The sequence below is a fragment of the Opisthorchis viverrini genome, assembly GCF_000715545.1.
Source record: "Opisthorchis viverrini unplaced genomic scaffold opera_v5_123, whole genome shotgun sequence".
In the NCBI taxonomy this organism is placed as follows: domain Eukaryota; kingdom Metazoa; phylum Platyhelminthes; class Trematoda; order Opisthorchiida; family Opisthorchiidae; genus Opisthorchis; species Opisthorchis viverrini.
In genome coordinates this window covers 571,189-585,196 of record NW_008751777.1, presented here as the reverse complement: position 1 = coordinate 585,196, position 14,008 = coordinate 571,189, and the positions used below count along the sequence as shown (strand labels likewise).

At 45.2% G+C, this 14,008-nt stretch overlaps 1 protein-coding gene across 1 annotated transcript in view; it reads left to right on the top strand.

Annotated features, from left to right (window-relative positions):
* Positions 1-3,546, top strand: part of T265_06047 (hypothetical protein) — a gene marked incomplete at both ends in the record, with an annotated part of 7,926 nt that extends 4,380 nt beyond the window's left edge. The window contains 3 exons of the mRNA XM_009171217.1: positions 628-855; positions 1,942-2,103; positions 3,352-3,546. Coding sequence (XP_009169481.1) covers positions 628-855; positions 1,942-2,103; positions 3,352-3,546 — 585 coding nt within the window. The remainder of the gene's footprint in view (positions 1-627; positions 856-1,941; positions 2,104-3,351) is intronic.
* Between the last annotated feature and the right edge of the window lie 10,462 nt (positions 3,547-14,008).

Below are 14,008 nucleotides of genomic sequence, written 5' to 3'. Positions count from 1 at the left end.
AACTACAATCAGAACTAATACAACTTCCACGAATCGTTTTCGCATGTGAATTTCACCGCTAGGGCAGTTCTCTTTTGATATTCTTTGGGTTTGCAAGAGTTCGTTCCAAAAAATGGTTGGGAAACTAGCACACAGAGATCTGAGAAAAAAGTTCTCTCGAGATCCAGAAGGATGAACGGCAAACAAGCTGTTTGTATGTGTGACATCAGGTTAGCGTCTACCTGAGCTAGTACAGTTTCTTGGAAGACAGATACAGCAAGTTCCTTTTACTGACCAAATATTGTGATAACCTTAGGCCGCACTGTGTCGACCAACTACCTCTCCTTTTCCCGTTGTGGCAGACGGTGTTCGAATCCAGAGCGTTGGGAAATTCATCTTATCACCATCGAGCTCGAATCGCTGTCAGTTCTACACCACTGAAGACTTATAGTATGAATACCCTCAGTGCGTCGCCATTGGGTCGTGTAACAGGACCGTTATCTAATGAACTCCGTGAACATTGTGCTGTTTTGCTCTTCTGTTAGCGACAGACTCAGCTGTCCAACTTATTGCTAGATATCACAATGTATCTTCTTGAGGAAATATTACCCATAAGGTTACTTATAACTAGGAGTGGGACGGTCCAAGTGTTTAGAGCGCGAATTTGCTGACCGGAAAGTCCGTGGTTCGAACCCGACCTCTGTCTCTCAACTTCCTCTGTCTAGGCTTGGGCAACTTGGCAGTATCCCAGCCCTCGTGCTTCCTTCGGGTGGCATAGCAGTTTGGCACCGAAAACGTGCTACAGCTGAGCAATTTTTTTCACCGAAAACTACTCGACAGCAAACAACCGGTTTCGCCATTCTTCTGGTTCATCAGGTAGGCAAAGTCCCCGAGTTTCCGTCAACCTTATGTCCTATTCGAAACAAAATTGTACGAAATCATGAAATACACTCTTATTAATTGCCCGGGAACCAGCTAAGTCCCCGATGAATCCACATAAGTGAGTAGGCTATTTGAGATGGTGCACGTGAGACACTCTACGCATAAGGTTGCTCGAAACTGCTCTAAATTTCATCATTGGTTTCACTCTTAGGTATCCTGGTCCCCGAGCTCGAGTTGAGAACCAAATTGGGCGCAAGTGAAAATCTTATGAGTAGTGAGTCATTAGTAGTCAGTAATGTACACTTTGATATCTGGATTCTGCTACCAATCTTGAATTGAGGCGTCTTAGGTACAGCACATTCAGTTCAGGGGTACCACAAACCACAGATGCATCCGAGTCTCCTCCTTTAACGCCAATGTAATTTGCAAATGAGGGTACCCGGCCAGTTGCTTACGACTGTTTGCGACATGACTCAAGGATGGGACAGTTTGTGTAGGCTGCAGAATAAAAAAACTCCGCTACTGATCTGCCGAAGCCATTCAGCTGGTGGACCGGACCACAGCAAACCTCTCGATCTTTACTGCCACGACCGATCAGTCATAGTCAACTCGATCTATACAGCCGTCTGTTGCTGAGGCGATTTCCTTCCAGCTGCCCAAATCTGACCTTTGTACACGAATAGATTTCGGCCACCAAAGGGTCAGCCGGCCGGTAACAGCTGTAAACTATCCATGTGACCTTCTGAACTTTGTTATTTGCCTGGTGGATAACACACAATTAACGAGAGCGAACTTTGTTTTTTTTTATGACCTCTTGGCCTGTTGCGAGTGGCCCAAAGACCACACGCACACACAGTATGTAGATGACTCTCACCAGCTACCCTCTGATCCTGTTGGCGTCTCCGGGCATCCGGTTACTTACTCACAGCAAGCCATACGGGTCCGAAAGACCTGTTCGAAAAAGCCAGTGGGTGAGATGCTTCATGGTTCGATATAGTGTTTGAAGACCTGTACTGACTTCCAGGCGCAATCATTTTGCACACCATTTTGGTTTTGACGGGAGTCTCAACCGAGTCCCAGTTGCATCGCTCATTTGTGATATCGTTCAGCTCTAACACCCGTTCGGTGCCTAAGTGGCATGCCATCCAAAGAAAGCACGAGGGCTGGGATACTGTCAGGTTGCCCAAGCCTGGACACGGGAAGTCGAGAGGCAGAGGTCGGGTTGGAACCACGGACCTTTCGGTCAATAAATTCGCACTCTAACCACTTGGGCCATCTCGCCCCATTTGTGATATTCTTCAATTGCGCAAGGACCACTTCACTAAAAACTGTGAACAGATTCCTTCAGAGATATCCCGAATATCGTTCCAAACGAAGCATGAAGTGACCCTGGTGCAGCAGATTCAGTTGAGAAATTCATCTGAGTCTCCCATAAAAACCAAATTGGTATGCAAATGAGTGTACTCTACTAAGTTCGCCCAATTCGGGCTCAAGTAGAACATAAGGATGACTGAAGAGAAACTCGGGAACTGCACCTACCTGTTGAGTTCCTAAAATGTCCAGATTGGTGTTGGGCAACTGAAGGAATTTCAGCAACCTTATGAGTAGTTTCATTCACGTGACTGCGTTTCTCTCAAATTCGGGGTTTGACTGTTAGTATTCTCCACTCGGATGCACTGAGATTCTACTAATGGACTAAGCGAACATAAATAAATCTGAGAAAACTATTTGTATCGTGATTTAGCTGAATTCTATTGGAGGTGCGAGCAAAGCAGCCGCTTCAGGTGTGTGGCCTTCCGAAACGTCTCAGTGGCAACTGCGCGAAATTGTTGACTGAAATGTCTGTGGTTCAAACCTACATTCAGCAAACACACTGATCCTGTTTAGACTTCCCCCGGGTTGCATGCTAGCAACGCACCAAAATGGTGTTACAACTGAACGATTATTATTTGTTTTTAATATTAAATTACACTTGAGTTGCCCGATCTCTTGGGGGGGGGGCAGGTTGGCCCGTGTTGGGGGTGGTATATGTACAGGGGACAAATGAATAATTCCCCAATTATCGATCTCTGAATGGGATCATTTAATGCTGACCTGACTTATAGATTTAAAATTTTGTTTTTTGGGAAGAACAGGGTCGACAACCAAGGGTTTGAACAGCAATTCAGGTTGATTTAGTTGTCCACCTCAACCCTTGTCAGTGTATATATGAAGGTGGCTGATGAAAGTACATTACTTATCTATAGATCCACCGAGGCAGATCTATGAGGATTTGCTCTACAGTAGTGTGCATTCGGTTGCATGCATTCACTCAGGGTGGACATAAACAGTTTCTCCGCCTTCGGAGAAAACCATAAACTACCCTTGGATCTTTTCCAGATGAGCCCCGCCACTTTTTGCCAGTTCTAATTTAATGTACGCACAGAACCTTGACCTACTTTTGATGAAACCAATTCCTTACCCGCATCTAGGCTCATTCTGTGCAAAAAGTTTCCTCCGTTCGGACCTGAACTGAACTTTCTGACGCATTCAACTCTCGTTCATGACAAGGAGACGGCAATACGTTTTTTGCAAAGCCGCGGAGTGAGCCATCAGCAACGGTTATGCAACAATGGCCACCGAATGGCACTTTCAACTTTGTGGATCCAACGACTAGAGCTCACACACAAACCATCGAATCTCTAACATGTCTACAAAGTGCAGAATAAACGCCAATGCGGTACACACTGACCTTTAGTGGAGTTCGGAGGCAAAGTTACCGGAAAAACGATCCTTTTCATGCAAATTATTAATGACATGTCCCAATTTCACCCTCTAATAAAACCTAAAAGTACAAATTTCATACCCTCTTTTTTTAATCTTTTTTGTGTGGCGGGGGTTAATTTTTTGGCGGGACTCATCTGGAAAAGATCCCTGCCCTTTTCCGAACCGGATCAATCACAGTCAGATCACGAAAGGCGCATAGTTTTGTTCTATGAGGTTGATTTTACAGTTTGAAATCACGGGGTTGTACGCACTGGATCCCTAACTCAAATCTGTTGCACACGTACAGGTACAAACACCTTTTTTTGCCTTCTTTGTATCCTACACAGAATGGTCCTGTAGACACTCTTCACAGATGAGACTCGGCACCAGTGAACAGACATCACTTTCTCATGTCGGCTGTCAGGTGTGCAGTAGATGTGCAATGCTCTGGTGCTCAGTGTTCCAGAAAAAAACTACTGGTTCGTTAACCTTTGTGCTGGGGGATGCGTCCAATTAGTCCATGATTGATGTTTCTCGCCCGTCCCTTGACTGTACAAGTGTCTGTCCGCTCCACGGGAAGTGGTACGGTGCATCACACGATGGATGCTTGCTTGTGTAGGGACCACAGATCTCCGCAGATCTCCTAATCCTACTACGAGTAGAGAAGAACGAGTCTGAAGGTGGCCTGATCATCTGCATCATCATCAATCAAGTCTGACATAATTGAATCCACATGGAGTTCTAGGCCAAGTTTTCTTTACTAATGAAAATAAGATGGATGTAAGAAAACAATCGAGTCACAGTGAAATGGACTTTTGTCCTTGTTCGGTCAGTGGGCACGGTGGACTGAAATTCGCCCGAAGTGCATAGCTAGATTGTTAGTCTAGTCAGCCAATCCTGGCCCGTTCTCTGCTTCATTCACCGAAGGCACTGGATTCGCGATTCGATCGATATTTGCATTGACCCTTCCCCATAGATGGGTGATTTCAAAATTGGACAGGGCAGCCGTGTTCAAGGAAATCTGTAAATGAAGACTTCTTGGCAGCCCGCGACAGGTTTCGCCCAAATTGGGGCGTATCACCATTATACAATGATGCAGTGAAGCATCGGTGATGAACACTGATGTCATGCTGTCGATGATGATGATGATGATGATGATGATGATGATGGTGATAATGGTGATGATGATGATGATGATGATGATGATGATGATGATGATGATGATGATGATGATGATGATTCGGATGATTATTCGGATGATGATTGGGATAATGATGATGCTGATGCTGATGCTGTACGACTGACTGACAGAATTTCAATTTTTTCAGGTTTGCTTAGGCGATCTGGTGGCATATAACTTGTTCGGCAAACTAGTGCCCACTAGTTAGATTCCTTTCTCATGAATATACCTTTTTATATCTGCAAGATTTGCCAATTTCTATGCAGCCATGTCCACATTGAAAAACGCATAGTTGTAAACCCAACGAGAGACATTTCAACAGGTATCCTATTGGACTAGGTTGAGAATAAACTAAACGGAAACGAATGCCTATGTTCATCTGTTGTTATGCTTGGTCTGCTCAAACACCGCTTGAGTTGAAGTCAATTTTACCAGTTTCCCACAGAACTTCTGAACGATTCGAAATAACACCCCCTGGCTTGATTATTGGTTTGTTTTGATGCATATCGAGATGGCCCAAGTGGTTAGAGCGCGAATTTACTGACCAGAAGGTTCGTGGTTCGAATCCGACCACCGCCACTCGACTTCGCCTGTCTAGGCTTGGGCAACCTGGCAGTATCCGAGCCCTCATGCTTCCTTCGGGTGGCATGGCAGCTAGGCACCGGAAGGGTGCTACAGCTGAACGCTTTCTTCTTTTCATATCGAACGTATAGGGATAACGGATTGTGCACGTTTTCTTGTTGGAGTAAAAATTCCCTCAATTGACTTTAAGTGTGAATAAATGGATAGAATAAAATTGTGGAAACCCGTCACATAAGTACGATTGTAAAACTGATGTTGTGTTTAAGTGCAATCACCGCTCTCGAGCAGGCGTTTCCGACTTTTTATATCAGCACCCCGCAGATAAGGCTGCTTCTGCGAAATCGTGCATAAATGCCTTCAGACTAGCGGTCTGGAGGAAAGTTCATCCTCAAATACTGCAGGTTTTTAGTCAGAGCTATGCATCCCAGTGGGTGATGTTCAGTCCCGTTGAGTACATTCGTTCAGCACAAATCCATACCAGTTCACGTAAATTACACCACTGTTAAAAAATCGATATTTCACCATGCTAGTAAGAAATACAGCTCGTAAAATTGCTGACTGGTTAGATTAATTTGGATAATAGTCACGTGGGCCTAGTGAAAAAAGGTGTTATTTGCCCTCAATTAATGCCTAAGGTGACGCAAATTATCGCTGGTCAGCAAGACTGGCTACGGTTTCTCAAGATGGAAACTACGGGAAGTTTGAAGTTTATGTTTTAGACTAGATCTGCACAAATGGCTTCCGCATCGACCGCTTTTCAAACATCTTTACGCAGAAAATGATATTAAAAAGGATATTTTGGCCATCCCGTCATACACTATGGCAGATTTAAAGATTGAATATTTGGGACTAACCAACTCAGGACTTTCGCACTGAATTGTCTTCGCTTTCATTATTCTCAATGTGCTCGGCGCTGTTCAGTCATATAAAGCGATAAGTTACGCTGCAGTTCTGGATCTCTCAGTCACCTAGATGGACACTACATGGAATTCCTTGCCTACAGCACTTGCCACAATACTTTCGACACATTCAAACGAGGCACTTATGTCTGTTTTCGCCTTTGACTTTTTCTGTAAGTGGTGTTCATCACTCGTTCGATCGATATTGCATGGACACTGAAAAATCAATAACATCTCACGTGACTGTCTTCCAGACGTGCGCCTGCCGACTGTTGCCACAACGGGGTTTGAAAACCAAAAGTAAAGCGGCGCTTGACCGCAAAAGACAAACCCATCCCCGTTTTGATCTAAAACTGTTTAACCGAGCAAAAGAGAACTACATTGCAGTAAAATTAACGTCGTTCTTCAACATTAAGATACTTTTAACGGGGTAATCCTTCGAACTCAACTGACGATGGTCCCCTTCAACTGAAGGTGTTGCACACGGTCGCGTCATGTTTCACTTGGTTCAGTACTCGAGATATCACATTGTACGTTGCCTCGACAGAACTTAGTGTTCGGGGACTGGGCCCATCGATGAGTCCCAAGAAGAACGATAACGGTCATGACTTGTCAAATAATAGAACTGTGCTGTCTGTCAACATGGGTGCTTGCTTGTTTTGGAGTTAGTTTCAGACGCTTTATAGCGAGATGGTATTGCCCAGGCGAGCGAAATCTCGTGGGAAAATTATACACGGACTTATTCCTTCTAATGTCGAACGCTCTTTTGTTCCACCAGCACTGTACGGCACCGTGTACCATCTTGAAATTAGTCAAAGCCCCAGCTGCAACTTTTCGAAACGAACCGTCCTGAAAACAAATTCTACTGTAACCCTTGTTTCGGGTGCACCTCTCAGTGAATGCCAGCCACTTCGTTGTCACGGTGAAAGGACGTGACAAAATTCATTTGAAACATGTCTAGACTTGGGTGAGTCAGGCGGCAGTAATTTCACTTCTAACTGAAGTATGCCTTTTTATTAAAGAAAGTCACTTATGCGTAAGATGTCTGGTCGAACCGATTGGTAATATTGGTCACCCTGTACGGTTACCACCACCCTAGTGAATTGTAACGAGTTGGAATCTGTGTGGGTTGAAATGAGATTTGCTCTGGAGGGTGGAAAATTACCCTGGTTGGCTGCCATGGCATCACCGACGTGCGAGTAGACCTTATCTCAGGGAACAGCTGGAGCTGAGTGTCGCTCACTTATGTGCCAGCATAATAATTAGTTGAACAGAAACGAGAAGTGAGCAGCGAAACGTGTGAAGAGGACGGAGAAGTGGAGGGTGGATCTGAGGCGTATTCGGATTCATTCTTATTTATCACCCGACAGTTTACTGACAATCTCATGGGATAGTTTGAATCAGCACCAATGGTACCAAGGATTGCTACGTAGAAAAGACAGTCCACAGCAGTTTGCGACTGCATTCCAGGTTTTCCCCCCAACCTTGTTGTCTGACTTGAACTGTTTAGGACCCCAAAGGTTACTCACTGGTCAGTTGACCCACCAGGGAGACCATTCGCCTGGGGAGTCCGGAACAGTTTTCTCCTCTGGTCGCGAATGTTCAACCAAAGAGAGGCAGTCCAATAAAGAAAACCTGTCTTGCAGAATCCGTAAGCTATGAGGAAACTGTTGTCTATCATTTACCATAGCGTGCTGCTGATGTTGTGAATAAACCATACCCTGAGTGTTTCGGGTGGCAGTTTGCGAGATACACTCATTTGCAAACTAACTTGGTTTTGCGGGAGACTCATTTAGAACCCAGCTGATTCTCTCGTTTATGATGTTTCTAAGCAACTGAATGTGTTACACCAGACCGCCTCATCTTTCAGGTGGCACGACATTCGAGATGTCCCGATACATTTATAGCCGCAATACACTACTCATAAGATTGCTAAAAATTATCCGGCAGCCCACAACCGGTTCGGCCCTTCTTGGGGCTCATCAGGTATGCGCAAAATCAAACTAATCTGTATTTAGCTAATTTTGGGCTGATGGAAACTCGACATTAAAAGAAATGAGCACTCAAAAGTGAGTTGTTTGGTAGCTGAGCTGTGTTGAGCATCTTGCTGGAGTATTGGTCACTGTCATAACTCAGGTATGCTCTGCCATGACTAGTGAGTTGGACTAGGCCAAAGTCTGTCCGAAATCGAGCGGTCCTTATCATAATAGTTCAACGACAGTGCAGTGTTCATCTGTTTGAAAAACGAATGCACAGTTAATGAAGAGGACAGGTGTTTGTGGTGGATTTCAAACCACCAATCAATAGAGAATCAATTAACGATCGTGAGACTTCAAATTCAATGGGCCACCTTTCTCCTAGGTGTTCCTTAAGAACTGGAACTGAGTGCAATATTCATAACCTGAATTTGAAATGATCCACGTTAGTTCAGTTCACAGTCATGTACAAAACAGGTAGCACACAGGTGCCAACTTACAAGAACGTTTCATCGTTGTTTAGCCAAGCTGGTTATATTAGTCTGTTGCAAGAAGGAACCAAATAGAATGCCCTGTATCGTTTATCAGATGGATCTCCGTCATTCAGGTTTTGGCGCGCGCGAACTCGCTGAGGACATACCACATCTATGGCGAGGCTCAATGTCACTTTCCCATTTGAGGGCTACCGTGTTTGTGATTCCTAAAAAGGTGAGGGGATGGCGAAAAGAAATCGCATCCTTGCGGATGATTAGCTCTTAACGGACGGTGGAATACACAATTCGTGGCATAAAAACGCTCCGAGAGCACACTTCGACTTCGGTTATCCGGTATGACGCAGACAAGTGGACGATTTGAAATTCTGAAATGATGAATCTAGGTGCAAACGGTCCTTTGGACTGGCCTGACACATCGGACTGCGACAACGGATCTCCGCATGAAGTGGACATACAGTTTGAGTTGAAGTGAAATCCCCTTACTCTGAAGGAATGAGACAACACGGTGATGATGGTCGAGTTGATGGTCCACACTGCATGAGGCAAAAGATCTGCGCCTCCTCATTCCCAATTTCCACTATGGCGTCCCGCACCTTCGTACCTAAACTTAATACGTCACACAAGAAGACTATAAGTTTCATTAATGAGCCCCTCTTGGGTGATTATCAAAACGGATCAGTACTGCGCAAGGCGACAAGGAGCTCCAGTTTAAGCCGTTTCGCCTTAAACTGTCTCAGAGATGGTCGGAGAAACAAGACATACGGTGATGGTAGACCTCTGAAGGACTATCCCAAACACATCTGGTTGATAAAGTAACAAACAGAGATCTGACAACTGGCAACTCATAAAGACTTACACAGCTTCAAAGTGGACTGGCAAACATCGTCCAAAATGCATGAATAGATGATTCATTGAGGCGATCCTTACTAGGATGAACTGTGTGTAACAGAATAATATTCCTTTTTGGAATGTACGGAGTGAAACCGTTCTTGACGTGCACACTTGCACAGACGAAAGCTGTTGGGAGTCCGGATGGACAGCTTTAATCGTGCGTAGTTGCGGGGATTGTGGCGCTCGTCCGAACAGTCGTCTTCACAGGGCGAGATGGCCCAAGTGGATAGAGCGCGAATTTACTGACTAGAAGGTTCGCGGTTCGAACCCGACCTCCGCCAGTCGATTTCCCCTGTCTAGGCTTGGGCAACCTGGCAGTATCCCAGCTCTCATGCTTCCTTCGGGTGGCATGGCAGCTAGACACCGGAAGTGTGCTACAGCTGATCACTTTTTCTTCACAGGGCAATCAACTATATTCCGTTTACCAGGGCTCCTCAGTCAGATAGCACCACTGAAGTTTGGAGCCTACTAAACGGTTCGGATTAGTGTACGTAGTCGTGGGATTCGCACAGCCTTCATTCACATCACTGCGGACTGCTAAGAGCCAGTCTCATGTTGGCCACATGGAATGAACGAAACAAGATATTTGTGCTAGGTCGTAAGAGGAACTACCGATTGTTCACCCTTCTGAAACCAAAAGAAGGACGAATCGATCAAGAGCGTTGACAGTATCCAACAGAGAGTACGTGCCCTTCATGGGCTTACTTACATAACATCAGGCGGTCCATCAAGGTTCAGGCACGGATTCTAAAGACTACGTAACACTAACGGACATGAGGTATGTGAAGTCTGAGTTGTGTTCAAAAAGCAGGACTCTTCACCGAAGCGTTGATCAAGACGAAACTACTGAAGGAAGCATTCTGTAGCATTAGGATGTCTTCCCCTCCTTAAAGTAGACAAAGCTCAGCACACCCAATGCGATTTTTTTCGGATAAACATCTCCCATCACCAGGGAAGCTATTCGAGAACGATAACAAGCGTTCAGTCTGTTAGAGAGATCTTCACTTCCGATTTCAGGTAGCAGACAATGCAATTTCCTGTCCAAGCAAAAACACGTGCCGATTTCAGCCAATTTCACAGAACTCGATAGACTTTGCAAGACGTTCGTTGGAGCCAATATGCACGTGCGTCACCGTGACGAGAAGCTCCTCCTAAGGGGATGTGTCACGCGCTAACCGCTGCCTCCTGCTGTGTGGGAGCTGTCTGAGGACCAAACGCGGCTGTTCTAATCAATCATAAACAAACTTGATCTGGTTCTTGCGCGAAGGACTGACTGTCAACCGACATCGCGGTGTTAATCATATGCAGTCTGATACAATCTCAAGGAAAAATGGGATGGAACAACAGCCGCGTGAACACCAGTTTCAAACTAGGTTTTGCGCTGCATGATCGACAGCCTTATCTATTTTGGTGCCGAAGGGGCTTCAAGCCAAGGAAATGTTCAGAGCCCTTCATCGAAAAGCTCCAACGAGGCTGTTTGGAGTCTGAAGGACAGCGACTTTAATGGTGGTATCGCAAGTAAAGTCATACTGGGTTACTCGGGACAAAGATGGCAGGCAGAAAGCCCAAAACTATGCAACTCCTACTCACTGAGGAGAACGTTGTCTTGTTGCCGGTAATTTTATACACCAGCTAGACAGTCATTCGAAACTTCACTAACGTATCGGTCGAATATCTTCGTATAACGCTGGAACGTCAGAGAATCATCAGAGACTAAAAATGAAACACGAATAACAGTGGTTTTGGACCTAAACTTCACTACTTGGGTAAAGATTTTTTGGCATCGGTAATAAACAGCGTCCGTTGGAGAAAGTTGACCCCTGAGAAAGTGAATTCGGATTAACGAAAACCCCGTACAGCGAATCTGGATAGTAACCTCAAGATTGCTGAGATCGCTTCGACAGCCTACGAGCGATTTCGCCCAATCTGGGGCTCATCGGGTAGGCGCAGTCCCCCATTTGTCGTCAAATTTATGGTCTAATTGAACAATAAGTCGCACGAAATTCGGCAGATCCACCCAGTTACATGCCAAGTAGGTTTAACGAAACACAACCGAATCCCGGTTGAATCTCCTATGATATTCACCACCCGAATGTGTCGCATAAAGGCTGCCTCACGATTCAGCTGGCACGACATTCGAGACATCGCAGTATATTTTCGTAAGGGAAATTACTCACAAGGTTGCTGAAAATTCTTCGACAGCCCACGACCGGTTTCGCCCTTCTTGGGGCCCATCAGGTGGGCGCAGTCCCCGAGTTTCCGTCAACCTTATGTTCTACTTGAACCCGAATTGGACTGTTTTCAAGAAATACACTCATTTGCAAATCAATTTGGTTTTCACGAGAGACTCAACTGGATCTCTCGTTTATGATATTCTACAACTGAATTTGTCGCACAAAGGCCTCCTCATGACTCAATTAAGGTTCAACTAGAACATAAGGTTGACGGGAACTCGGGAACTGCGCTTACCTAATGAGCTCCAAGGGGGGCGAAACCGGTCGTGGACTGCCGAAGAGTTCTCAACAACCTTGTGAGTAATTTTAAAGTATGAAGACAAGATAGGGACTGACTATGGGAAGAAAGTCTATACAAAAGTCTAGACAACTCCATTTGATTTTCGTGTTCGTGGGCCTTCAAGCAGTTTTCAGCAACCTTGTGAGTAGTTTTCATTATGAAAATATACCGCAATATCTCGAGTATCGTACCAGCTGAAACACGAGGCCGGGCAGCCTTTCTGCAGCTCATTCATTTAAATAGTATCGTAAACCAAAGAATCAGCTGGATTCCAATTGAAAAACAAATTGATATGCAAATGAGTGTATATGAGTACTTTTCGCGATCCCGGTGCATCTTACCATGCAGCAATGAGTCTTCGGGAAACCTTGTGAGGTTACTCGTGTCTAAAACGTGTTGAAGGTAGACAGACGTCTTTGCCGCTATAGAACAGGACTACTTGTTTTAGCTAAAGGAAGGTTTTGATCCACAAGGAGTTGCAGTTATCAGAATAATCGATAGGATGGTCTGGCAACTGCGCTTTGTCTCGCACACTCAGGCGTTTACGTAGTCGATTCTTAGGGCCTTCAATTAGACCCCAGAAGAATTAAGATGACCTCGGTTACAAGGTAAGGGATCCGGGATAAAGTGCCATTCCAGCCGATCACTCACCAACTCTTGGGCGGAATCAGAGTCTTGAATCGATCGGTAAAGTGTCAGAAAGGAGAGAAGTTTTACATATGTGACGATAAGCATCGACTTCCCACGACTATGCGCACATATCAATTAGCTTCGGTGCCCTTGACTTCTGCTTCATGAGCGATGCTATTGATCTCGAGAAGAATAAAGAATGAATTCACTGTTGACTGTTGATTCATAAGCATCTAGTGGTTCGCTCCGTCAAGACCATCACATGCCTCTAAGAGGACAGCGATTTGATAGAGTACCTTCATACTTCGGTCCGCAACAGGTTCTCTCTTGTGTGCTTCACAAGATAGCCCACCTCGTTGACCGACAGTGTTGTTTATGATCCCTACTCTCTCTGTGTGTGTGTGTCTTGGTAAAAACCGATCGGTCAACGATCAAGACAACTTTTCGTGCCTGTGCACGCATAAATCTGTGGTTGCTCGCCACCCCCAATACAGTCTTTGTGTTCTACAGCCATAGACAAACAGACAGGCAAACGAGAATCAAGTGCTGTGGAAGGATCGCCTCCGGCCAGGCAAAACCCTCAAGGCACATCTACTTTGTCTGGGAAAATGCCATCTTGTCACGAAGACCAAAAACAACCTTACCGATCGGTATTCTTCTAAGGACAGGAAGTCAGACACAGACCTGGTTCTACACAATCAGAAACGGATTAGATGGAATGAATGTGAACCAGTTAGTTTGAATAGATCGATACATAGGAAACAATTGATCGATCCGAATCGTTTGTGCTACGTTTGCACTACAAGATGGTAATAATGTTGATTGGACCTTTCTACGAGAGTTTGGTCACAATTTTTACCAACTACGCAATAAAAGTGACACTTTCTGCTTAGGTTTGATTGAGTCAACCCCTAGCACATGCTTGCTCGAAGGTGATGTGCCACAGTAAAGTGACCGAAACAGAGTGCGTTTGACCGGATTACCGACCATACGCGGAAGTTGTACGTTGCAGTAGACTTTGCTACACCTGGACTGACGGCATCACGCTGTCAGAGCTGCTAGACCCAGGGTGATGCTGTTGGTTCGATATGACAACTTGGTGGCACCAGAGTTGTGAACTGCACCGAAAGTATGTTGGCTACGGACATTATCAATCGCTCAAGTGACAGCGGAAGTAGGAACGCAACAGACGTACCATTCCGGAGCTGACCGGTATTATCAACATCATCATCAACA